Source organism: Coregonus lavaretus, assembly GCF_964263955.1.
Source record: "Coregonus lavaretus genome assembly, chromosome: 28".
NCBI classification, from domain to species: domain Eukaryota; kingdom Metazoa; phylum Chordata; class Actinopteri; order Salmoniformes; family Salmonidae; genus Coregonus; species Coregonus lavaretus.
The window spans coordinates 25,948,793-25,976,112 of NC_140015.1; the positions used below are offsets into that span (position 1 = coordinate 25,948,793).

At 44.7% G+C, this 27,320-nt stretch overlaps 1 protein-coding gene across 2 annotated transcripts; it reads left to right on the top strand.

The window, feature by feature from the left end:
- Window positions 1-2,100: 2,100 nt before the first annotated feature.
- On the top strand, window positions 2,101-26,653 carry LOC311104454 (cAMP-dependent protein kinase catalytic subunit alpha-like). Of its 2 annotated transcripts, none has more exons than XM_084146294.1 (10): window positions 2,101-2,747; window positions 13,941-14,002; window positions 14,540-14,668; window positions 14,946-15,044; window positions 19,050-19,132; window positions 19,301-19,427; window positions 22,009-22,104; window positions 22,398-22,520; window positions 25,185-25,349; window positions 25,703-26,653. In XM_084146294.1, the coding sequence occupies exons 1-10, from the start codon at window positions 2,702-2,704 to the stop codon at window positions 25,826-25,828; spliced, it is 1,056 nt and encodes a 351-aa protein (XP_084002420.1). In that variant the 5' UTR covers window positions 2,101-2,701; the 3' UTR covers window positions 25,829-26,653. The 2 variants fall into 2 exon arrangements, with proteins under 2 accessions (XP_084002420.1, XP_084002419.1); XM_084146293.1 differs by lacking the exon at window positions 2,101-2,747 and adding an exon at window positions 11,074-11,296 and having other exon boundaries at window positions 25,703-26,650.
- The last annotated feature ends 667 nt before the right edge of the window (window positions 26,654-27,320 follow it).

The window sequence follows — 27,320 nt, forward strand, 5'->3', positions numbered from 1 at the left end:
GAGGTTTTCACTCAAAATCTCACGATACATGGCCCCATTCATTCTTTCCTTTACACGGATCAGTCATCCTGTTCCCTTTGCAGAAAAACAGCCCCAAAGCATGATGTTTCCACCCCCATGCTTCACAGTAGGTATGGTGTTCTTTGGATGCAACTCAGCATTCTTTGTCCTCCAAACACGACGAGTTGAGTTTTTACCAAAAAGTTCTATTTTGGTTTCATCTGACCATATGACATTCTCCCAATCCTCTTCTGGATCATCCAAATGCACTCTAGCAAACTTCAGACGGGCCTGGACATGTACTGGCTTAAGCAGGGGGACACGTCTGGCACTGCAGGATTTGAGTCCCTGGCGGCGTAGTGTGTTACTGATGGTAGGCTTTGTTACTTTGGTCCCAGCTCTCTGCAGGTCATTCACTAGGTCCCCCCGTGTGGTTCTGGGATTTTTGCTCACCGTTCTTGTGATCATTTTGACCCCACGGGGTGAGATCTTGCATGGAGCCCCAGATCGAGGGAGATTATCAGTGGTCTTGTATGTCTTCCATTTCCTAATAATTGCTCCCACAGTTGATTTCTTCAAACCCAGCTGCTTACCTATTGCAGATTAAGTCTTCCCAGCCTGGTGCAGGTCTACAATTTTGTTTCTGGTGTCCTTTGACAGCTCTTTGGTCTTGGCCATAGTGGAGTTTGTAGTGTGACTGTTTGAGGTTGTGGACAGGTGTCTTTTATACTGATAACAAGTTCAAACAGGTGCCATTAATACAGGTAACGAGTGGAGGACAGAGGAGCCTCTTAAAGAAGTTACAGGTCTGTGAGAGCCAGAAATCTTGCTTGTTTGTAGGTGACCAAATACTTATTTTCCACCATAATTTGCAAATAAATTCATTAAAAATCCTACAATGTGATTTTCTGGATTTTTTTCTTCTCAATTTGTCTGTCATAGTTGACGTGTACCTATGATGAAAATTACAGGCCTCTCTCATCTTTTTAAGTGGGAGAACTTGCACAATTGGTGGCTGACTAAATACTTTTTTCCCCCACTGTATCTGCAGTGTAGTACGCTCACCTCTCATGGTGCATATTTTAGAAATTGACTGCCTGGTTTGCTTGTTGCCAGGCAACTTGAATTACAGCTGTCTTCAAGACAAAATGGTGAAAATGTTAACGTTCAAATTTCCCCATTTTCACTGATTCCTGTTTTCTCTTCTCATTGACTTCAGAGTTCACTGAATGTAATCCTTTTGTGAAAGGTTTGCTGAAAAAACATGCATGTAAGGACGCTTGCAATTATTGACAGCTATGAAATGTATGACATTATCTTTTCTGGATAGGAGATCATGGCAAAAGAGGTATGTGAATGTGGGCTGTCTGGTGGTAAAATCTGATATCTAGGACAATTCGTGCAATATTAAATATTATTAGAACTAAATGACACTGGTTTCCTTACCAGTCATATTTACAACATTTACGTTTACATTTCTGTCCAATTTAGCTATTTTAAGATGAATGTAAGTCGCTCTGGATAAGAGCATCGATCTGCTAAATTACTAAAATATAAATGTAAATTTACCGATAGAACTTGGAATGTATCAAGTGGTTTACTCCGAGATAATCCAGATTTCTTTTTGATATTCTAAAAACGTAGATCTCCGCGTGCCTTAAATTCTGACCAACTTTCTAAAAATAGCCCGTCTTGACGTCACACAGCCAATCACGGATTAGTCGGGCGGGAGGGGTCGGTATAGGGCCAGTTTGCCACAGGCCTTGCCTTTCGATAACACTCTATTATGCACGAATAAGACGAATTTTGTGAAGGGGTGAATCATACCTATATTTCTCGACCATTGAGTTAACCAAAACCACCAAGGAAAAACCAAGCATTTGGTAAACTAGAGGAAAATAATAAATGACGTTATTAGCTGGTCTGAGAAGGCGGGATAAAAAGACCATTTGACAGATACCAATAGACAAATCACAACATCACAACGATTGGATTTACTGATGCATATCCAATCAACAGTTGTCTCGTACTGTCTGTCACATAAGTATTGGCCAATGAGGTATATTCAGGGAGTGGATCTCTGAACCAAGAGTTCGTCTCACTGTAGTCTGAGGATTAATGGAGGGGACTGTTGATTTTGGCAAGTAAGCCACAGCTGATCGGTTCTGAAACCTGATAAATCATCGGACCTGAGATCAAGGAAAGGAAGGGGCTGCTATCGATTTGCAATAATAATTACTTGGGAAAGTCGAAATATAAGGTTTTTGTGTCGGAATACATTGGAAAGTCAAGGGCCTTTAGTGGGGTCTGCAAGTGATAGCTAGCTAGCTAGTAGGAAGGCGACGATAGCTAGCTTGCTAGCTAGCCAGCCTGACAGGTGCGCAGAACCGGTTCGACATTCTGGATTGGACCAGGGAGAGCTGAGCAACATTCGCTACCGAAATAGAGGGAAAACCGGCTAGCTAGCTAGGTCGTTGGCTAGCCACTGGCTGGCCATCTAGCTAGCCTGTACAGTTAGCTAGTTTACCCCCCATCCCCGGATAAAGAAAAAGTAGTGGCGGAGTACAATTGACACCTCACTGTTGGCTAGTTAGCTATGATAGCAGCCAGCTAGTAGCCAGCTTCCTCAAATACAGAACTCGGATCGTGAAGAAAACTCAAAAGTAACCCAGATCCAAGGGGTCCCTATCGGCCTGCAATCATGGGCAACGCGCCCACCGCCAAGAAGGGCAACGAGATGGAAAGTGGTGAGTTTACTTTGCTTCCTACTAGTAACTGTTAGTTGTACTAACTGCTTGACAACTAACAGTAACAACTAAGGTTTGTTACATGTCTGCATTGCAGAAACACATTACATTGCTACACGCGATGGATGAAATTAAGATCCAATATGCATTCAATATCCTCTTGTAGCCTAGTCATTACATTTCCGTATTATTTCCAATCTCCAGCCTTGTACGCTTGCATGGTAAATTGTACGCGCCCCTCTTCACTTTGGCCTCTTGTTGATAAGATTGTGCGCTTATATATGATTATATAGCTATGATTATTGACAGAGGTTAAGTAATTTACCTTGAATTCAAGGTAAATTCAAGCCTTTACCTTGAATTTCCAAAAGGTTAGTCTGGTTGTAGCCAGGAAACCCCCCAAAACCAGAATGGCAACTTGACACGCCCATGTCAGCCAATTACCACTACACATATCTACCTAGTACACCCTATTTTCACAACAAATGCTAGGCCTAGGCTTCCACCTGTCATATCTGGGGGTTATGTACAACAGTTGATAGTTCTCTGCAGGACTGTCAATATTGAGTTTGATGTGGAACTCAACACTCCAACTCAATTGACTACTGCACTGTTCCTCTTTCACCTGTATGTTTGGTAGTACTGCATCTTTATCTAGGAAAGGGATGGGCAACTTTGATGGGGGTGGGGGCCACAACAAATCTGAACTCCTCATTTGGGGCCGCAGTGGCTCGCGGGTCTGCGTAACCACATCCATACCCACAGATGCAGTCAGAGGCCTAGGCTCCAAAGGCTGCCTTTTGGGGGCCCTAAGCTAAATGCAAGTTTTAGAGTTAATTTCCTGGAGTTCTACATATTTTGCCATGGGGCATAGAGAAATGTTTTCAGTTTTTAAAGATGACAGAGTGACTAATAAAACCAATGGGGCCACCCAGGTCGGTAATTCAACCATGATTACTACAAGTTTAGATAGTCTTGCGGCCAGCTAACTTACCAACCTAAATTTTTTTAGCTGACATGGTCTAATTGCGTGATTGTCAGTGACTGACATAACAAGGGAAACTGCTGATGCACAACCAAATTTCGAAATTGCACCTTGGGTATTCTACTATTGAGCTAAAGGCTAAAGCTGCCGCTTTCAAGGAACGGGACACTAATCCGGACGCCTGTAAGAAATCCTGCTTTGGGGCCTCGTGAGTGGCGCAGCGGTCTAAGGCACTGCATCGCGTCACTACAGCCTGGGGTTCGATCACAGGCTGTGTCATTACCGGCCGTGACTGGAGTCCCATAGGGTGGCGCACAATTGGCCCAGCGTCGTCTGGGTTATGCGAGGGTTTGGCCGGGGGGACTTTACTTGGCTCATCGCTCTCTAGCGACTCCTTGTGGCGGGCAGGGCGCCTGCAGGCTGACCTCGGTCGTCAGTTGAACAGTGTTTCCTCCGGGTTAAGCGAGCGGGTGTTAAGAAGCGTGGTTTGGCGGTTCATGTTTCGGAGGACGCATGACTCGACCTTCGCCTCTCCCGAGCCCGTTTGGGAGTTGCTGTGATGAGACAAGATCGTAATCACGAAATTGGGGAGAAAAAGGGGTACAAAAATAAATAATAGATCCCGCTTTGACCTCTGACAAGCCATCAAACAGGCAAAGCGTCAATACAGTACTAAGATCAAATCCTACTACACTGGCTCTGATGCTTGTCGGATGTGGCAGGGCTTGCAAACTATCACGGATTACTAAGGGTAACTCAGCCGCAAGCTGTCCAGTGACACAAGCCTACCAGACCAGCTAAATGCCTTCTATGCTTGCTTCGAGGCAAGCAACATTGAACCATGCAGGAGAGCACCAGCAGTTCCGGGCGACTGTGTGATCTCGCTCTACGTAGCCGATGTGACTAGGACATTTTTTAAACAGGTTAACATTGACGGTTTACCAGGATGCGTACTCCGAGCATGCGCTGACCAGCTGGCGGGTGTCTTCACTGACATTGTCAACCTCTCCCTGACCCAGTCTGTAATACCAATGTTTCAAGCAGACCACCATAGTTTCTGTGCCCAAGAATGCCAAGGTAATCTGTCTAAATGACTATCGCTCCGTAGCACTCACATCTGTAGCCATGAAATGCTTTGAATGGCTTGGCTCACAGCAACACCATCATCCCAGACACCCTGTACCCACTCCAATTTGCATACCGCCCCAACAGATCCACAGATAACGCAATCTCTATTGCACTCCACACTGCCCTTTCCCACCTGGACAAGAGGAACACCTATGTGAGAATGCTGTTCATTGACTACAGCTCAGGGTTGAACACCGTAGTGCCCTCCAAGCTCATCACTAAGCTCAGGACCCTGGGACTAAACACCTCCCTCGTCAACTGGATCCTGGACTTCCTGACAGACCGCCCCCAGATGGTGAGGTTAGGCAACAACACATCCGCCTAGCAGACCCTCAACACGGGGTGCGTGTTGAGGGTGCGTGCTTAGTCCCCTCAGGGGTGCGTGCTTAGTCCCCTCCTGTACTCCATGTTCACCTACGACTGCGTGGCCGCACACGACTCCAACACCTTCATTAAGTTTGCTGATGAGACAATGGTGGTAGGCCTGATCGCCGACGATGATGAGACCACCTATAGAGAGGAGGTCAGTGGCCTGGCAGTGTGGTGCCAGGACAACAACCTCTCCCTCAACGTCAGTAAGACAAGGCGCTGATTGTGGACTACAGGAAACTGAGGGCCGAGCACGCCCCCATCCACATCGACAGGGCTGTAGTAGAGCGGGTCGAGCGCTTAAAGTTCCTCGGTGTCCACATCACTAAGGAATTAACATGGTCCACACACACCAACACAGTTGTGAAGAAGGCACAACAACGCCTCTTCCCCCTCAGATCTTCAAAAAGTTCTACAGCTGCACCATTGAGAGCATCTTGACTGGCTGAATCACTGCTTGGTATGTCAACTGCTTGGCATCCGACCGCAAGGCGCTACAGTGGGTAGTGCATACGGCCCAGTACATCACTGGGGCGAGCTCTCTGCCATCAAGGACCTCTATACCAGGTGGTGTCAGAGGAAGTCCATGAAAATAGTCAGACTTCAGCCACCCAAGTCAGACTGTTCTCTCTGCTACTGCACGGCAAGCAGTACCGATGCACAAAGTCTGGAACCAACAGGACCCTGAAAAGCTTCTACCCCCAAGCCATAAGACTACTAAATAGTTAACCAAATAGCTACCCGGACTATCTACATTGACCGTCTTTGCACTAACTCTTTTGACTCATCACATATGCTGCTGCTATTGTTTATTATATATCCTGTTGCCTAGTCACTTTACCCCTACCTATATCTGTATATATCTACCTCAATTACCTTGTACCCCTGCACATCGACTCGGTACTGGTACCCTGTGTATATAGCCAAGTTATCCTTATTCCTCGTTATAATTTTTTCGCCATTGTTGGGAGGGGCCCGTAAGTAAGCGTTTCACTGTTAAGGCGTCGGCATGCTTCTGTTCAGCTGGTGCCTAGCCGAACTCATCTAACTGAACGAGTGTGCTCGCATACTCCCATAAAAGACCTTCGCTTGAAAAATGATAAAAAGTGGCAATAGTACCGTTTGTCCTTTTTGTGATGCCGTAGCCAGTATACACTTCCTCAACATTTTATTAATCTAAGACAACTCAAGAATTCTGTCATAAATTCTGTTTTTGCCAAGAAGATCTTAGTCGCGCAATTTGACATCTAGCTAAGATGTTTGGTGCAGTATTTCTTAATAAAAAAATGTGCATGAAAATGAGTCGTCTCTCGTTGAATGACAACAAATACTTTATTGAAGAATCCCTGTTTACCAATCACGACGAAGGAGCGTAGACTTCGGCTCCGAACTTCGGCTTGCCTCCAGAAAAAATTGTGTGCCCGAACAGCCCCCCCCAAAACTATCCGAAGTTCAAAGAGAATAAAAACATCACAATGTCTTCATAATATATGCACAAACTCTTCCCAACTGTTTCGGCTGGGAAGCAGCTACACCGGTTGTTTACGAAGCATGTATTCTATATTATAAAAAAATTGTTAGGGGGAGATTGATCCAAGGGGCGGCCAAGGGGCGCCGGTTGCCCTGATCTAGGCCAATCGGTGCCACTCAGGTTATGGTGCCACTACAGAGGCACACGTGTCCGGTAGCAGAGGGAAGATCCTCTACTTTCAGTGTAAATAGCTATGTATAGGACTTATACACATTGCAGATGTCCTTTGGATGCAGGTCTTCAGGATAAATGGTCAGCCTTGTTTGGAATAGGGGACAGAATAGTCCTTGTTATGGTCCTCTTTTTGTGATTTCAGTGTTTATCCCTGCCCCAGGCTATACAACTTTCAGAAGCCAAACTTTGCCGGATGTTTGACTGTTTGTTTATATAATGGATGGTACTCGAGGGAACCCCAATGTAAACACAAAGTAGTGGTCATCAGCCTTGAATCCCACACTGTACTTGACTGAAGGAGAGCGGAGGGTGTGGTGGGGGACTTTGGCCAGGGAGGGTGGGCTCCTGAAGGCACAGGGGAGGGGTCATATGATGCGGGTGGTGTGATCCTCTCCCGGCTGAACCGTGACGCTGAGGAGTCTCTTGAACATCATGTGATGAACAGCATTTAGAACAAGAGCACTCTCTGTGTGTGTGCCCTCCTGCCCATCTCTGGGTCGCGACTCCCTCTCAAGTTGCTCTGCGCAGCTTCTTTTAGTCAGTGCCATCAATTTGTTTCCCCTCTGCTTCCCTTTTCCTCTCTGGCCAGGGTCTCCTCTGTTCCACTATCTCTCTGCTTCTCTGTAAGTAGTGACTGTCTCTCCCTCATTGATATATCATGGTCTTTTAACCCTCTGTAACTGAAACATTCAGTTCTGCCATGGAAATGAACCACCTTTCCCCAATAGAGCTTTTCGAAGGAGTGTGAATGCAATGCAGCATCCCATCCAAACTCCATGACATGCTTTTTCTGTGTACAAGTAGAGGAGTGGCAGTCCCGGAGAAGGTTTGTGTAAAAACCCAGTGTTGTGTAGGCTATGCATCCATAACACTAGCTGTGACATTAGCGTGCGCTTGGTTTGAACAAGTATCTGTGAAATGAGCCTCAGCTGCTTGTTGATGGTAGAGCATACGTGTGAAGAGTGGACCAGCCTGGTAGCGTTAACCCCTGTGTCTATGGGTCTGTGTCCCACTGAAATGAGGTCGTCCAGAGATCACAGCTCAACCGCCTCTCATTGTTTTTAAATGGTGTTTATGTAGTATTAATGAAGGAATTAGCGGAGAGCTGCACAGTGTTAAGAGCCGACCCCTGGGCGGGGGCAGAGGAGGTCCCAGGGCCGTCAGAGGTTTGTCCACATGCCACGCTTGACATCCTTATCAACCTGGATGGCCTCTCTGTGGGCCCGCCCTGATCCCCAGAGACAGGTGCTGACCGGGGGTCCAGACACTTACGCCCGCCACAGCACAGCAGCTTTTTTCAACTAGACAGCCAGAGGGAAAGGACAACATGCAGCCCGCTCTGAGCGACGAGACTATGGAGGACGGTGAGGGTTAATGTCTGGCTCAGGTGGACAGGGACCCTGTCGCCCTGCCTGCCATCTCTTCCCTGGTACAGACGGACATAGCGGAGGCGTTGCCGTGGAGAGCTGAGCCAGGGCCCACAGGAAGGAGCAGTGTGGACAGTGTATGAGCTCAGGCAGGAAGTGGAGGAGCCTCTGGGCTCACTGCTGCACGGTGTCTGGCTTCGTCTCTACCTACATAACATAACAAGCTAGGGCAGGACAGCTTCAAGTCTCGTCAGCACTACAGGGACTGCAGATATCCCACCTACTATCCAGAATCCTCCAAGGGTCGGTGGACCTCCCCTCGTCCCGAAGTTTAGGGCTTCTCTCTGAAGGACACTTCTTCCTCGCTAGTTGCTACACGTCCTAGGCCGGTCCCCACCTCCAGCCCTGTGCCATGTCGGTGCTGCACAGGCTGGCGGGGAGGCTGTTCCAGCGTGCTGGGCCCTGTCTGGGAGACACCAGCAGTGGGGAGGGCAGACACTTCCAGCCACAGGAGGAGCCAGAGGCCTACTGCTGGAGTGAGTTAATGATTGACTGGACTGGCGCAGGGGGGCAGAGCCTGTTCCCACGGTCACTCAGGGAGTGAGGGGAGTGATTGGTTGGGCCAGTGGGAGTGACTAGCGGGGGGGGGGGGGGGGGGGGTGACTGGGTGTGTTGGACACACAATCACACTGTTTTCCAGTTCTCTTGTGGATTTGGTGGTGTGTGTGTGTACGTGTACTTGTTTTACTATACTTGTGAATACCAAAAGCTCTCACAAATGCTAAATCAACTAACATTTGGAGAAGTGAGGACATTGTGCCGGTCCTCGCTTGTAAAAAGGCTATGTTGGGGTTAGAATTAGGGTTAGGGAAAAATATGATTTTTAATGGGAATCAATTGTTGGTCCCCAAAAAGTCCAAGTATAGTAAGACATAGCTGTGTGTGCTGTGCAGGATGACTATGCTTTGGTCCGGGTTTTACGAAAGTAGACTCCATTTGATTAGCTTTGGTTTTGGCTAGGTTTGTTGTTTGTTGTTTGGACTGATGTTGTGTGGCCCACACACACACACACACACACACACAAAGCTCTTTTGAATCAGCACCTCGTGTTTGCTGTGTTGCCTGGTGTCGGCTGCGTCACACCAAGTTCCAGGGAAGCTGTTTGTCTGTCTCCCGGGAAACCCTGTCGGTGTGTCTCTGTCCAGCAGGGTTCCCTTTTATATGGGCTCCGGGCCACGTGTCTGTCTCGGGGACAAGATGTCTGACTCACCCTAGCTTCCTTCAATGTGTGTTTGCATATCTGAACATGTCATTCCATCGTTGTCTACAGGCCCTCTGTGTGTGTGTACTGCTCAGTAGTCAGTCCATCTCTATATGAAATGATATGCATTTGGCCCTGTGATGCGACACTGTCAAGGTGGAGCTTTCACTGTGGCTATAAATATCTGTGTGGTTGGGGCTTGGCGGAGTGGTCTACACTGGCTTGCATAACAGGGCCAGGTTGGTATTTGTATCGCACAGCACTTCTTGACTCCCTTTTTTAAAGGGGCTTTGTTCTTCTGGGCATGCTCAGATACTCTTGTCAGAATGCCCAGTCACTCTCACCTCTCGTAACTCCAAGTGCTGACTAAACCTAAGCACCTGACACCACCAGTACAGTGGCCAGAGAAGCAAACCACGAGGATTGTAAGGACTGAGGTCTGTGAAGTGGCTGGGATGTGGACTTATCAGTTATTTCCTCTGTACTCTCTCACACCCAACAGATGTCTCTGCATCCTCTTTCACTTCCTCTAACCCCCCCCCCCCCCCCCTATCTGTATCACTCACTCAACACCAGTGTGGCTTTCTGTATCCCCCCCGTCTCTGTATGTGCAGCTCCACTCGTCCTCGTCCTCTGTCTCTAATGCGTTGCCTGTGGGCTGTGTGCTCTATAAATTAGGTCTGATGTGGTTTGGCGGGCTCCAGAGCGAAATCTCGGTCAGCGCGCCCCAACCTAACCCCCAGTGCCTGCGTCACAGGGTCCCAGCCAAGCCCAGGGGAGAGATGGGATTGATCGGGACATCGATCCTGGACACTGGGGCATGTTGCATTGGGCACTAGAGGGAATGTGCTTTTGTTACTGCTGTGGTTTTTCTTTAGAAAATATCCTCTTTGGAAAACATCCCAAATAGTTTCACACTGCCCCGCTGTGGCATCTCACATGGGTACTTACATGGGTCCAGGAGGTTTTCCTGACCACATGATCTGAGCTGGAAAAACTATTGGTCTACTGATGGGTTGTGTTGATGAGAGTAATATTGATGGTACCAGGAATTCAGGATGATCTCCTGGTTTGACAGAGCAGAGGACTGTCATGAGTCATAATTTTTTTTTTTTTCCATAGGAGTTCCTCTCTGGGCTTCATAACTATAACCCCTGGCTGTGGTGATGCCCCTCCCCCTGGTGACCAGGCACCTGCTGTTGATCAGTGTGTGTGTGTGTGTGTTTACAGGATTGGGAGCAGGAGGTAGAACTGTGTGCAGAATAAATATAGATACAAACAGAGTACAGGTCCAATTGATCTATGTGAGTTGTTGTTGTAATGAGAGCACAGCGCTGTGGGCTTTGTTCGTTTGGCTCTGGACTACCAGGGGCTCTGGCTGCTGAGTGAGCTCTGCTCTGTGCCCAGCCAGGACACAGTAGAGACAGACAGGGGAAACTGAAAAGTGAATATAGAAGGTGAGAGAAGAAACCAAGGAAGTTTGAGGTGGTCTGTGGATTTCTGGAGGAGAACATGACAGGAGAAGGGGAGATGAGCCAACCACTGTGAGGAGGAACGAGGAAGAAGAGGCAGGTAGCGACGTAGTAGCGACAGGGCTGATGTCAGGCTCAGACAGCCACAGGAAGAGCTCCAGGAGGCATGGTAGCAGGAAGAGGGAGTCTGGGTCCACCTCCGGCTCCGGGGCTGCAGAGGCAGCGGCTGCAGCACCAGAGATGCCCATAGTCATCCCTGACGGTAAGGGAGGGTGGCAGTGGAGAAGGACCAGGAATCACCTTCCACCCATCACACGGTAGTCATGGCAGCCAAGCCTCGCAAATCTAACAAAAACAAAGGCTTCGCTAGATCAAGTCGATTCCACTTGGGCCATTGTTGGTTTAACTGTTGAGCTGTTTGATAGCTAGACAGAACTTCACTCCTTAGTTCTGGCTGTAGGCCTACAGTATGGAAGGGGTGTCTTCTATGGGAGACTCTGTTGGGGTTTACTTAGCTGGGAATGGAGGAACACACTGACTGGGAAATGTACTCTCCCAGGAGGCTAGTCTGGTTTTCTTCTCAATGACTCTGGCATGGGAGCAACATGGTTGTAGTCATGTTTATATGAACTTTGGTCAGTGCCGCTCTCTGGCCTTCCTCTTCTGTTGGAGTTGGTGTTCTCCAGAGAGGAGAGAACTGCTATAGAGCTGCTAGAGGTGTGTTTTTTGTTTATAGCCCCACTGTGAGTGGAGAAAAGCAGAACCACTGAGGAGATATTGGTGCTGATCACAAAGGTTTGTGTGGCTTTGAGGTTTTGACTGTTAAAGTGGTGCTACAGAGGTTTTGACTGTTAAAGTGGTGCTACAGAGGTTTTGACTGTTAAAGTGGTGCTACAGAGGTTTTGAATCATTTCAGCCAATAGTCTTGAAGGTAGTGCTCACGAGCCAAAACGGTTCCCCAACAATTGTATACAACGTCATCTATTTCCTATGATATGTTATGAATTCCAATTCGTACGATATGTTACGAGTTTGTATGTGCTTTTACTATGAAAGGGACGAGCACGCAACTCACCTGAACAAATTTTTTTATTGAATGTAAGGATTGTGTGGCTTTCTCTTCCAGGAGAAGATTACATATGGTGTATTAGGCTATGCATGTATGAGCCATACATTGACACAGAAGATTTTCAAGATCTGTTTAATCTTTTAATTTAAAGATAATTGCATACTGGTTTAAGAGCGAGGGTGACAGATTTAAATGTTCATCTTTCCTCTGACAAACCCATCGATTTACTGTAGTGTACTTATTCTCCTCCTCCTCCCCCCTGTCCTCAGCCCTCTGTCTCCTATAGTAGTACTTCCTTACTAGTAGTAGCCAGTCAGCCGGAGTCCCCAGTGTTGAGTGGTACTGGTACTTCCTTACTAGTAGTAGCCAGCCAGCCGGAGTCCCCAGTGTTGAGTGGTACTGGTACTTCCTTACTAGTAGTAGCCAGTCAGCCAGAGACCCCAGTGTTGAGTGGTACTGGTACTTCCTTACTAGTAGTAGCCAGTCAGCCAGAGTCCCCAGTGTTGAGTGGTACTGGTACTTCCTTACTAGTAGTAGCCAGTCAGCCGGAGTCCCCAGTGTTGAGTGGTACTGGTACTTCCTTACTAGTAGTAGCCAGTCAGCCGGAGTCCCCAGTGTTGAGTGGTACTGGTACTTCCTTACTAGTAGTAGCCAGTCAGCCGGAGTCCCCAGTGTTGAGTGGTACTGGTACTTCCTTACTAGTAGTAGCCAGTCAGCCGGAGTCCCCAGTGTTGAGTGGTACTGGTACTTCCTTACTAGTAGTAGCCAGTCAGCCAGAGTCCCCAGTGTTGAGTGGTACTGGTACTTCCTTACTAGTAGTAGCCAGTCAGCCGGAGTCCCCAGTGTTGAGTGGTACTGGTACTTCCTTACTAGTAGTAGCCAGTCAGCCAGAGTCCCCAGTGTTGAGTGGTACTGGTACTTCCTTACTAGTAGTAGCCAGTCAGCCGGAGTCCCCAGTGTTGAGTGGTACTGGTACTTCCTTACTAGTAGTAGCCAGTCAGCCAGAGTCCCCAGTGTTGAGTGGTACTGGTACTTCCTTACTAGTAGTAGCCAGTCAGCCAGAGTCCCCAGTGTTGAGTGGTACTGGTACTTCCTTACTAGTAGCAGCCAAGCCAGCTGGAGTCCCCAGTGTTGAGTGGTACTGGTACTTCCTACTAGTAGCAGCCAAGCCAGCTAGAGTCCCCAGTGTTGAGTGGTACTGGTACTTTCATACTAGTAGCAGCCAAGCCAGCCAGAGTCCCCGGTGTTGAGTGGTACTGGTACTTTCATATTGGTAGCAGCCCGCCAGTGTCCTCAGTGTTGAGGCACAGATAGATATGAGCAGGGAGAAATGAGGAAGGGCTGGTATCTACATGTTCCCACAGAGCACATAGGGATCAGCCCAATAAAGATAAGATGGAGAGATGTGCTGCACTTCTGCATGTGATGCTGTGTCTGTGTGCGTGCATGTGAGAGTGTGCGACTGTATAAAGGTTATGATAAGTCACTTTGGAGTGGATAAAATCTCTTACTAGAGATACATTCACACAGACTGCCTGTATTGATTGGCTCTCTGCTCCCGTTCTGACATGGCTGGAGGAGGAAGTATTAGATAACATGAGCTCGGTTGTGCCACAGAAGACCCATTCCAACACACGCTCATGTTCATCTCCAAAATATCACAATTCAGCCTTAAAGAGAAGTCTTTATATTATAGCGCTGGTCAGTGGTTATAAAGATGACACTTTTTTTCTAAACACATGCACAACATCATCCTCATTCTCATCAAAATGTGTCTGATTGAATCTGTTTCATGAAGTAGGTTAGGTGCTAAAACATCCGTTTGCTCTGTTTACAGTGAAGGAGTTTCTTGCCAAAGCCAAAGAAGATTTCCTCAAGAAATGGGAGAATCCAGCACAGGTGAGTCAGGAAAGAGGGAGGTGTGGGAATGAATGACATGCCTCCTGCACATGCTCAGAAAGCCCCAGCATACAAGCCCAGCCCAGTGTCAGTCAGACCTGGGTGAGAGAAGGAATGTGTGCCCTCTGCTGGATCTAACAAGACTCACACTTGTTGGAACTTTTCATTTTCTTAGCTTTGAGGCATACACAATAGAATTTACTGATTATGTGCAGCATTTAGCATAACACTTTCCCCCCTTTTTTATTTTAGCATAACACAAGTTTAATTTGCTATTGTAGTAATGTAAAAATATGACTCATACTTTTGCTGCAATATGTGTGCACAGGCAGGACTAACAACAGTTGCTGTGATGCATTGCACTTTTTGAATGTCACAGAATCCGTATCATATGCTGCTTTTGATGTTTTTTTTGACCGGACAGTGTGAAGTTTGATGGATAGATAGACTGTTGCAGTCCAGTGTTACTACTCAGCCTGACTCTGGCTGGTTTGTGTGCTTGTTTCCCTGTTCTAACTGACATGTTCTCCTCTCCAGAACACTGCAGCCCTGGATGGCTTTGACCGCCTGAAGACCCTGGGCACGGGCTCATTTGGTCGAGTCATGCTGGTCAAGCACAAAGAGTCAGGCCAGCATTTTGCCATGAAGATACTTGACAAACAGAAGGTACAGTAATGTGGCCTGGGGAGTCAGTTGTGCATTGGTTTTCAGAGTTGGGGTTGATTTCATTCAAATTCAGTTAGTGAACTGACTCCAAGTCCTCTTACAATGCATGTATATGGCTTTTTTATGTTAATGAATACGAATTTGTATTAATCTCATGCATTGATTTATGTGAAATGGAATTGAACCCTGGTGCTGTTACTGTCTCTTGGCCGATTAGTCCGAGATTTAGGGGGCTCTCCTTGCTTAACAAAGAGTGTCCTGGTTTGTTCCCCCTCAGGTTGTGAAGCTGAAGCAGATAGAACACACACTGAATGAGAAACGCATCCTGCAGGCCGTCAGCTTTCCCTTCCTGGTGCGGTTGGAGCACTCTTTCAAGGTACTGCTGGACGTGTGTGTGTGCATGCGTTCGTGTGTGTGTGTGTGTGTGGGTGTGTGTGTGTGTGCGTCAGGGTTTCCGTTAGCCGGTAATAGCCAGCTTTTGGCCGTAAACGTTTTTTTTAAAGGCTAAAAATAAAATTGACACCTGCCAAAATCAAAACTTTGAAATAATGCTTTTTAGCCTATTCAATGATGGAAATACCAGTTGATGTAAATACATTAGACCGATAAGAATGATTGGTCAATGGTTTAGTTTGCATAATTTTGTGGAATTAAATTGGCACGTGTGTATATTTGTTATGTATCTTATCACAGATACAGAACCTTTGAGCGGAAAATCTGTCAGACAGCGCTTTTTATAAGCCCAATCATTGCGCAATAATTCTAAATGCAATCATGTGTTAAAAATTGTTTTTGGGCCAAGATTAAAAATAGCGAATGTTATTTCTCAACTGGTAATTTGAAGCGTGCTTCCCATTCAAATGCATAGGCAACGGAAGGCAGGCTTCATCAGCGCATCACACCACTTTGCAAAAAGCTGGATGCAGTATGCATTTTGAAAACATATAGCTACTTAATTATTTGCAACCTGAACGTTTTACTACATATTATGAGGCATGTTTTACCTTGCTTCAAAGTAGCCTAGGCAACATCCGACCATATCCGTGGAGGCAATTATTTTATAAAGACTTCCATATGCCATTGAAACCAGTAGCATATTTCTCTCATGTTCTATTGGTTTTCAACTTATTTTTTCATTGTCCGGTAGCCAAATGCACATTTGCACGTCGCCTACTGCCTTGGTGCATTGCTGCGCTAATAATGTTATTAGTTTATCAACATTTTAAGCTAAACATTCTGATCTGTTGCATCAGGTTAATTTCTTTTTAGCGTTGTTTAATGTAGCCTAGGCCTACTGGTTGGATGAATTTAGGATCTATCATCCCACAACTGTCCCAGAGTCTGTTTGGAATAGGGTCAACTTTTCTGCTATGGGGAATAGTAGATTGACATACACTACCAGTCAAAAGTTTGGACACACCTACTCATTCCAGGGTTTTTCTTTATTTTTACTAGTTTCTACATTGTAGAATAATAGTGAACACATCAAAACTATGAAATAACACATATGGAATCATGTAGTAACCAAAAAAGTCTTAAACAAATCAAAATATATTTTAGATTCTTCAAAGTAGCCACCCTTTGCCTTGATGACAGCTTTGCACACTCTTGGCATTCTCTCAACCAGCTTCATGAGTAATGCTTTTCCAACTGTCTTGAAGGAGTTCCCAAATATGCTGAGCACTCGTTGGCTGCTTTTCCTTCACTCTGCGGTCCAACTCATCCCAAACCATCTCAATTGGGTTGAGGTTGGGTGATTGTGGAGGCCAGGTCATCTGATGCAGCACTCAATCACTCTCCTTCTTGGTCAAATAGCCCTTACACAGCCTGGAGGTGTGTTTTGGGTCATTGTCCTGTTGAAAAACAAATGATAGTCCCACTAAGCGCAAACCAGATGGGATGGCGTATCGCTGCAAAATGCTGTGGTAGCCATGCTGGTTAAGTGTGCCTTGAATTCTAAATAAATTACCGACAGTGTCACCAGCAAAGCACCATCACACCACCTCCTCCATGCTTCACGGTGGGAACCACACATGCGGAGATCATCCGTTCACCTACTCTGCGTCTCACAAAGACACGGCGGTTGGAACCAAAAATGTCAAATTTGGACTCATCATACCAAAGGACAGATTTCCACCGGTCTAATGTCCATTGCTCGTGTTTCTTGGCCCAAGCGAGTCTCTTCTTATTATTGGTGTCCTTTAGTAGTGGTTTCTTTGCAGCAATTCAACCATGAAGGCCTGATTCACGCAGTCTCCTCTGAGCAGTTGATGTTGGGATGTGTCTGTTACTTGAACTCTGAAGTATTTATTTGGGCTTCAATCTGAGGTGCAGTTAACTCTAATGAACTTATCCTCTGCAGCAGAGGTCTTCCTTTCCTGTGGCAGTCCTCATGAGAGCCTGTTTCATCATAGCGCTTGATGGTTTTTGCAACTGCACTTGAAGGAACTTTCAAAGTTCTTGAAATTTTCCGGATTGACTGACCTTCATGTCTTAAAGTAATGATGGACTGTCATTTCTCTTTGCTTATTTGAGCTGTTCTTGCCATAATATGGACTTGGTCTTTTACCAAATAGGGCTATCTTCTGTATACCCCCCTACCTTGTCACAACACAACTGATTGGCTCAAACGCATTAAGAAGGAAAGAAATTCACAAATCCACAAATTAACTTTTAAGAAGGCACACCTGTTAATTGAAATGCATTCCAGGTGACTACCTCATGAAGCTGGTTGAGAGAATGCCAAGTGTGTGCAAAGCTGTCATCAAGGCAAAGGGTGGCTACTTTGAAGAATCTAAAATATATTTTGATTTGTTTAACACTTTTTTTGGTTACTACATGATTCCATATGTGTTAATTCATAGTTTTGATGTCTTCACTATTGTTCTACAATGTAGAATATAGTAAAAATAAAGAAAAACCCTGGTACTGACTGGTACTGTAGGTTCATATGCGGCACGTCCATAAGGCTAGGGGAACCTTTCCTTAAGTAAATTGAATTAAATTGCCAACATTATATAGCCTGATTTAGGCTACTCTTGTCTATACAGAAATAAATAAATAAAATCATTCAAAATGTGCTACTGAAGCATGATTTGGCCACAGAGGATCATTAGCTTCCCCTGTGGATTGTTTTAAATCGCATTGCCTACAGTCGGAAGGAAAGGCAGCGTGCGCAATTTTGGTTGCCACTGTCAGTGAAAAGTAGAGGCCCATCTTGGCTTATCGCAATATTTCTAAATTAAATTGTGGGAAACAGTTTGGATAGCAAATGGCTATTGCTGTAGAGAGAAGACAATGAAAAGACTCATCTGTCTTTTAGTCATCAAAATTCAACTTAATTGAGCGAACAACAGTAAGCCTATCTTATTGGCAACAGCTGAAAGCATCGGCCATATCCCCGGTGAATGCGCACTGCGTATATTCACTCTTTAACATTGTTGGGTCAGCGCCACTTTCCTCCTCCAGTTTAGATGGACCTTATATTCTATTTGTCTCCCCTACTCGTAGGCCTACTAGGCTATAGGGACAATGTCGTTTTTATTGAAATTTGTCAATGGCAGCAGAGTAGGCTACCCTGTCATTTGTCGTATTAAAAAAGATTCTGCTAATGTCTCCAGTCATATAAAGTGTAGTAGAATTGCAGGAAATGTGTTTTTCCTATGCAAATAAAGAAGAAACTTATCTGATATAGCCTATAGCCCAGGCCTCTACGCTATACGCGCACAGCCATGCATTGAACAGTCTTTTTTGCGAACAGTGATTTGAGTTATATTATTATCCTAAATTATCCAAGACTATCCAATCTACTCATCACATTACGAATAGTAGGCTATCTTACATAAGTCTGCAAATGCCATGATGCATGGAATGTTTTATTATAAAGGTGTATTTTTATGGTGAAAATTTGCTTCCCCAAACTTGAAACTCACGCTCCGCCTATGCGTAGGCTAGTGATTTTGCTATTCGTTACTCGTCTTCTTGGCTGAGAAAAAGTAAATGTGGACAGTTATTCTAACATCTTCAATGTGCACAGTAAGGACACACGTCATTGCATCCTCGACTTGCATGTTCTGTTAAGATGAATTACCATAATCTAAATGTGATTTCTGTCATTCTGAGCACCGTGGGAGGACACCCTAATCGGGTTACGCACCCAATGCAAATGGGTCCGGTACATTTCTCAAATATCCGGTAAAATAAAATGCTGCCGGTCAAATGTCCGGCGCCACATTTTCATAACGGAAACCCTGGTGTGTGTGTGTGTGTGTGTGTGTGTGTGTGTGTGTGTGTGTGTGTGTGTGTGCACATACACGTTTGTGCCATGAAGAAGGTGAGGTTCACATCAACTCAAATTTCTCAAATATTTTGCTCTCTGTAGGACAACACTAACCTGTATATGGTGATGGAGTATGTCCCTGGTGGTGAGATGTTCTCACATTTAAGGAGAATTGGCAGGTTCAGGTGAGTCTGTTTACCTGTCTCCCACTGTTGAAATATAACCAAATGGCTACAGTAGTTAACCCTCCCTATTTTCCATAGACCATAACTCCACAACAGCCTCCTAGTAAATATATTGTGCTGTCCACATGACCCTCTGACCTCTCGCTCCTTCTCTTTCTCTGCCTGCAGTGAGCCCCACGCCCGCTTCTACGCCGCCCAGATTGTTCTGACCTTTGAATACCTTCACTCACTGGACCTCATCTACCGAGATCTGAAGCCTGAGAACCTGCTCATTGACAACCAGGGATACATACAGGTGAGAACACGCATAGTCAAATGGCTAGCTAGCTATACAGGTACTGTAGAACTAATGGAGAACAAGCATGGGTGTACTGTACATACTACACATGAAATGCATTATACATGCCCTGATTTTGAAAATGCTCATAACACTAGAACCGCCAATGGCCACTGACGTTTGATTTTGTAAATAAAAAATCAGCCCCCCCCAAAAAAGCGATATCCTGCTCCTTCCCTGACTTTTCCTAAATGTTTGTATTTTACACTACTCATTTGTCAGATTTTTGAAATCACAAACAGAAAAGTATTTAGAGCCTTTTTACTAGTTTTTTGAACACCTATTCCTGACTTAACCCGACCAAGACAATGTGCTGTAGGACGTTGGTACCCAGCCAGGCGCTAATGTGTCCCTCTCTCCTCACTGAATGAATGACAAATGGATGAATGGGAGATAATTGTGCACCTTACTTGACAATTGAATTTAAATGAGGCCTAACTGAATGATAAGAGGGTGAAGAGGTTGATTTTAATTTAGAAATACAATATTGTAATGATGAGTCTGTTCACACATGATAAGGGTTAGCCTATAGACAAGATTACATTGACAATCTGATGAGATGCAGGAAAAGGAGCATCACTAACAAATCCTCCTTCAGTCACATGAAGGTAAAACATTTTGATTTCTATATAGTATCAGAAAGGGCATATTCTGCTGTTTGTATGACACTTACCTTTGTCAAACAACTCAAAGTTCAAGAGGTGCAGCTCTATTTCCAAATGTAACTTTTTTCCAAGAATATCCATGCTGTCCATGCATTCAGCACAGACCATTCGCGCGGCAGCATTGGTCTGACTACTAAGCAAAAACTAGTAACATATAATACCATTTGAATTAAAATATGGTATTCTGTCGTCAATGGATGAATGGGTGATAGAAACTGGTAATGGTGCATGTGACTTCAATGAACTGAATGATGAGGAGGGTGATTGAATTTAGAACAATAGTGTAATGATGAAGAATTGTGGGAGGTCAATTTTTTAAAATGGAAATTGTATGTAATTTCCCCTCAGAGTCAAATCAGACACTGAGTACAACATACAATGTGTGTAGTTCACAATGGCAAGCCAAACCAAACGAATGGACGCACTGACAGCATTGCAAATGCTGCAGAATTGATATGTTGAAATCAGATGGAGGATCAGATATTGAGCTTGAAATCGACATTGCTGAGGAAGTCTTCATCTGATTCTGATGTTGACTTTGAGCCTCTGCCTCTGATGCCTGAGCCTCGCCACAGAAAAACCAGAACAGAGTCAACTGTGACGGTGATCACAACTGCCACGTGAGACAGGAGTCTGTGAGGGATGGCACGGCTTGGTTAGAAAAGAGTGACGAGTTTGTGACATGCAGATGTTGCAGCACATCAGAGATTATACTGTTGCTCATGCGCACTGAAAAGGAAAGAGTACGTGGGATGTCTATGGATGAACTCAAAGCATTTATTGCAATCTTGTATGTCCGCGGGGCATACGGCAGAAAGAGCATGGGTGTGGAGTCATTTTGGTGTGATTGGTATGGGGTGGACTTTTTCCGAGAGACCATGCCACGCAACCGCTTCAGAGAGATTATGCGACACCTGTGGCAGGTGCACATGAAACAAGGCCCATGAAAACTGTTCAGTGCAACCGATTTTGTATGTGGGGCTTGCTCACACAAAGCCCAGATGCTGTGTGCCGACTGTGGACCTGAAGACGAGATTGATTCATGTGTAAAGGCACGCGTATAAGGGAGCAATACAGTGTCGATACAATCAACAAATGACTGTTTTTATATCTTGTTCATGCACTGGTGCTTTTGTTTAGGAATACAGCAAATAATTTCACGTGTGCACCTGGCTGGTTATATTATCTTTTTAGTTTCTACTTTGTCAAAAGAAGCTGTAACTGGCCTTCATTAATTACTATAACTATTACTAATCAAATCTACAAATAAAGTAGATCAAATGGATTACACTGTAATCTTTTTATTGTAAGGGAAACAAAAATAGGCTATATGCTACGTTTTTTTCTAGGACTTAGAGTCAAGAATATGTTTTGTATAATTCTACTATCTAAACAAATAACTGTTTTTAATTGATACATTTCCACAAATATTTCTACATGCAATTAATCCTCTATAATAGTTTATGCACTATTTATCAAGTGTTGGGTCTTATGTTTGCTGCACCTTGCAGGTTGATATGCATCTGATGCATATGCTAAAGGGGACGCCCGATAACGTTCTCTAGCGGGTGCTCATAGAATATTATGTTCTACTCTGTGGACTGGCGGTTCTAGTGTTAAAGGGATAGCATGCTAGCCGATACCATAGACTTCCAGTGATTATGCTAACGCTAGTTAGCATTGGCTCGCAAAACTACCTCTTAACTTCCTTCATACTGGACACAGAAACATAAAAATGGTATCCAGAAGTTCATCTGACTCCGGGGAAGTAGATAAAGGGCCTCATTGCCAAAATCCTGGAAGTATAACTTTAAGCTAATGTCAGAACTGAACTATTGATTGTCGTTGCTGAGACACCTCTGTGTTCCTCCCAGGTAACAGATTTTGGTTTTGCAAAGCGAGTGAAGGGCCGGACCTGGACGCTGTGTGGCACTCCGGAATACCTGGCCCCCGAAATCATCCTTAGCAAAGTGAGTGGTCACCACCAAACCCCCGGCCTGCCGTCACACCTCATATCCATAACAACACTGGGGTTTTTACCACAACATAGGGGTCATTACCACGACACAGCAAAGATCATGTCACTACAGCCATTCATAAACAACTCGGACCATGATTACAACTGCTGACTAGAGAAGAGCCTATGTATGACACATTCCCTTTCTTTCTATTTGTGCTTAGTTCTGCCTCTTTCCCTGTGAATCTAACACTCTTTTTTTTTTCTCTACCCCCCGCTCTCTCTCGCTCTCTCTCGCTCTCTCAGGGTTATAATAAGGCAGTGGACTGGTGGGCTCTGGGCGTGCTGATTTATGAGATGGCTGCTGGCTATCCTCCCTTCTTCGCTGACCAGCCCATTCAGATCTATGAGAAGATTGTATCAGGGAAGGTGAGTACAGAGTACATCAGACAGAAACCCAGATTACGCTCTTCCTTTAAAATCTGCTTTCAGTACCAGTCAGATAATGCAGTTATCATTGTAATTTACCTCCAAACTAATTAGCTGTCTGTAGCTAGGTTTCCATCCAATTTGCAACTGTGGAATATTCTCAAATCTGCACAAAACAATATGCGCATTTTCCCACCAGATGTTTCCATCTTATTAGGCAAGTCAGTATTTTGACCATATCATCATCATTATGCATATTTCCCAACTCCAAGCTGTATAAACTGGAATGCTTATTGGATTTAAGCATATCAGGTTATGTGTATTTGTGTAATGAGGGAGGGTGTGGCCTAAGGAGATCAACACTATATCAAGGTGTGCATAATTATTAGGTAGCTTCTTTTTCTCAGGCAAAATGGTCCAAAAAAGAGATTTAACTGACTCTGAAAAGTCAAAAATTTTAAAAAGTATTTCAGAGGGATGCAGCACTCTTGAAATTGCTAAGATATTGGGGCGTGATCACAGAACCATCAAACGTTTTGTTGCAAATAGTCAACAGGGTCGCAAGAACCGTGTTGAGAAAAAAATACGCAAATTAACTGCCAAAGATTTGAGAAGAATCCAACGTGAAGCTACCAGGAACCCATTTATCCTCCAGTACTGTCATATTCCAGAACTGCAACCTACCTGGAGTGCCCAGAAGTACAAGGTGTTCAGTGCTCAGAGACATGGCCATGGTAAGGAAGGCTGAAACCCGACCACCACTGAACAAGACGCATAAGTTGAAACGTCAAGACTGGGCCCTGAAATATCTGAAGACTGATTTTTCAAAGGTTTTATGGACTGATGAGATGAGAGTGACTCTTGACTGACCAGATGGATGGGCCCGTGGCTGGATCAGTAACGGGCACGGAGCTCCACTTCGACTCAGACGCCAGCAAGGTGGAGGTGGGGTACTGGTATGGGGTGGTATTATTAAAGATGAGCTAGTTTGACCTTTTCTGGTTGAAGATGGACTCAAACTCAACTCCCAAACCTACTGCCAGTTTTTAGAAGACACTTTCTTCAAGCAGTGGTACAGGAAAAAGTCTGCATCTTTCAAGAAGACCATGATTTTTATGCAGGACAATGCTCCATCGCATGCATCGAAGTACTCCACTGCGTGGCTAGCCAGTAAAGGCTGTAAAGATGAAAGAATAATGACATGGCCCCCTTCCTCACCTGACCTAAACCCTATTGAGAACTTGTGGTCCCTTCTTAAACGGTCGATTTACGGTGAAGGAAAACAGTACACCTCTCTGACCAGTGTCTGGGAGGCTGTGGTTGCTGCTGCACAAAAAGTTGATCGTCAACAGATCAAGAAACTGACAGACTCCATGGATGGAAGGCTTATGACTGTTATTGAAAAGAAGGGGTGGCCATATTGGTCACAGATGTATATACTTTTTTTTGGAAATGTCAAATGTTTTAGTACATTTTGAGTTGTTTGTTTATTATTCTCACTTTAACAGATGAAAATAAGTGAGATGGGGAACTTTTCGTTTTTCATTTAGTTGCATAATAATTCTGCACACTAATAGTTGCCCAATAACTGTGCACACACAGATATTCTCCAAAGAAAGCCAAAACCTCACTTTTACTTTCTTAAATATTCAGGTTTTAGGTTTATTAACATTTTGGATTGACCGAGAGCACTGTAGTTGATCAATAATACAATTAATCCTCAAACATTCAACTTGCGTAATAATTGTGCACACAGTGTAAAAGGCTGTGCGTGATGACATGGTGCACATAATAACTATTTGAGGTCAATTCCCATGCACTGAATGAAAAATACAAGTTAAATGGGTTTACATCGCATTTTCAATTATACTGATGGTTTTGTCACAAAAACTGTTGCGTTATATAGCAAATGTGCCCGCTCTGGTCTTGGCACGTGCGCTCTAGCCAACAGCTGGCAGATACAGTGCAGGGAGGCTACCTACATTATGAGATTATTATGGATAAGAGAGATATTATTTTGGGGGTCAAACAGCAGCCAAGCACCGATCATCATGTCACCAGAATAAGACCCTCGATATTTATTGGAAAGGTACATCAAGCTCATCACTTGAACTTTCACCACCCTGTGACGTTCATAACTTATTTAATCTGTAATCTTTATTAACTGCATGCATTCCGGAGTCGTAGTGGGATGACCACAACATATTATCGCGTGATTCCAAGTTTACTTCGGTATGATGGTCATTATATCAATATTTGCGCATAAAGGCGTTTCCACCGCCATTTCTCACATAATTAATTTTAGAGACACAAAGATCCCACCATGTTGAACGAACAAATTGTCTGTCGGCATTTATAAAATTATACCGACATTTCCTGTTTCCATCAGCTCGGTTGTGACTTTTTTTATGTCAGATCTAGGATCATCTTATCTATCTAGGATAATCTTATCTACCCCCAATCTTAACCTTAAACATTAGGGGGGAAAGACTAAACAGGCCCTGTCAGAGTCTATGGGCAATCTCTGATCTTCTGTCCCTGAGTCATGTTTATTAGGGAAAATTAGCGTTTCTGAAAGGGACATTTTTAGATAGTTCCTCCCTCTTTTACTTTGTTTCTGAAAGTTTTCTACTGAACACAACCCTGACGTGTCTCTGTCCCCAGGTGCGCTTTCCCTCCCACTTCAGCTCGGACCTGAAGGACCTGCTGAGGAACCTGCTCCAGGTGGACCTGACCAAGCGCTTCGGCAACCTGCGGAACGGAGTCAACGACATCAAGGGCCATAAGTGGTTCGCCACCACTGACTGGATCGCCATTTACCAGAGGAAGGTGAGAAGGCCTGCTTCCATGGCCCTTCTATTGTTCACTGTATAGCCACCGGAGAGAGGCAGGTTTGGTTGAGACAGGGAGAGATTGGGGGGGTTGGGAGAAGGCAGGATGTCTTAAGGGGTGTGATTCAGAGCTGATGTCATTTGGCTTGGTCTTGTTTGGAGACATGTTACACATGCATTACTCACATAGTCTTACACAGAGCTGGAATGTTCTCCACTTGACTAATAACATGTCCATAACCAGTGAATGACCAGTGACTGTCAGACATTATATGTCAGCAACTGAGGAGGAATGATACTGTGAGAGCTACAGTAGCAAGAATCTGAGTATTCTCTGTGTTGTGTTTTCAGGTGGAGGCACCGTTTATTCCCAAGTGCAAAGGCCCCGGTGACACCAGCAACTTTGACGACTATGAGGAAGAGGAAATCCGAGTCTCCTTCACAGAGAAATGTGGCAAGGAGTTTGCCGAGTTCTAGGCCCAACCAGGAGTAGCGGAAAGAGACAGGGATGTAGAGAGAAAAGGTGGGAACAGAAGGAACTGGGAGGAGAGGTGATTAGCTGGACTGCTAACTTGCATTTTGTAATTACGACATCAACAATGTAACCCCCCACCCCCCAAATGAAGAGAGAGTGAAAAAGGAGAGAAAAGACCTGAAAGAGCCAGCAGTGTTGCCTTTTCTGATTGTTTCTCACCTTGTTACTTATCCATGTCCTGTTTTCCCTCTTGTGTTTGTGGCAGGGGTAGAAGGGGCAGGGGCTACACACTTTTGAGTCATTGCAGGCAGGTTGAGGTATTGATGTTCTGTTCTGGTACTGAATCTAAGCTCCTCCTGAGTGGGTCCTCTCTACAAGCTTCTCAATGAACGAGGGCATCTCATTCTTGTTTTGTAATTGTCCACCCACTCCTATCTTTTTACCCCAGTTCCCCCCCTCTGTCCTGAATCTGTCCAAGCAATACCAAGTCCAACAGATGTGCCTATCATAATGCCAACTGGTTGCAAAACCGTGTCGAAAGCATTGGTGCAGAGCTTTGGCTATTGGTGGCATCAGCCCTTGTGCCCTTTCTAGTTGAAAGCTTGACACTCTCTGCACACGCCTTCTGTCTGCTCGTTGTGGCATGATTATTGGGTTCAGAGGATTCTCTCATCGCTTGCAGTTCAGGCAGTGCTGACCACTTTTGATCAGAGAAACAACGATTTGTCTCTTTTCATTTAGGTCTTACTACTTTATTTTTCGGGACCTGTGAAACAATTGTGTACATGAGCATTTCTAATGTTAATTAAATCTGACTTTTCCTCTTCAACTGAATTTATTAGAGCATTTTAAAACCCTTTTGAGGATCATTGTGTCCTCTCAAGTCAATCTCTGTGCTTGTGTGTTAGTGTTCAAGGGTGGGTTAAAAAGCAGTGATTTGGCAGTGACTAACATAATGATCACACACTCCTCTCTGACTATTGTTTATTTAATTCATAGCACATTTATACATGTATGTTGATATATTATAGAAAAACGTGAATATCCATCTTTTTTCCAAAGTTGTCTCTTAGCTGTGAAACCGAAATGAAGATTTCAGAAATTAGTATGAATTCTAACAAATTCGCAAAAGTAAGGACATTGCTTACGCAAACATGTATGTCAGTTAACTATGAAGGTGGTGGTTTTTAATACGCAGGAAAAAGTAGCAAAATGTTTCAGCAAAATGATGCATGTTATTTTTGTACAATATCACTTTTAAAAGAAAGATGTGAAAGGACGTAACGCTCTGGTCATGGTGAGGTACCTGAGATTGTTCAAACTGACTCTCACCTGCCCCTTTTGTAGGATGGATCAAGGCCCACTTTTTATCTGCCAGAAATCATGTCATTTCATTCAGTGTTCAGTTAGATGTGAACGGTTAATGCTGATTTAATCATGTTAATTCACCAGCTCTGTTCAACTTGCTGCTGGCCTTTTTACTCTTAAATCATC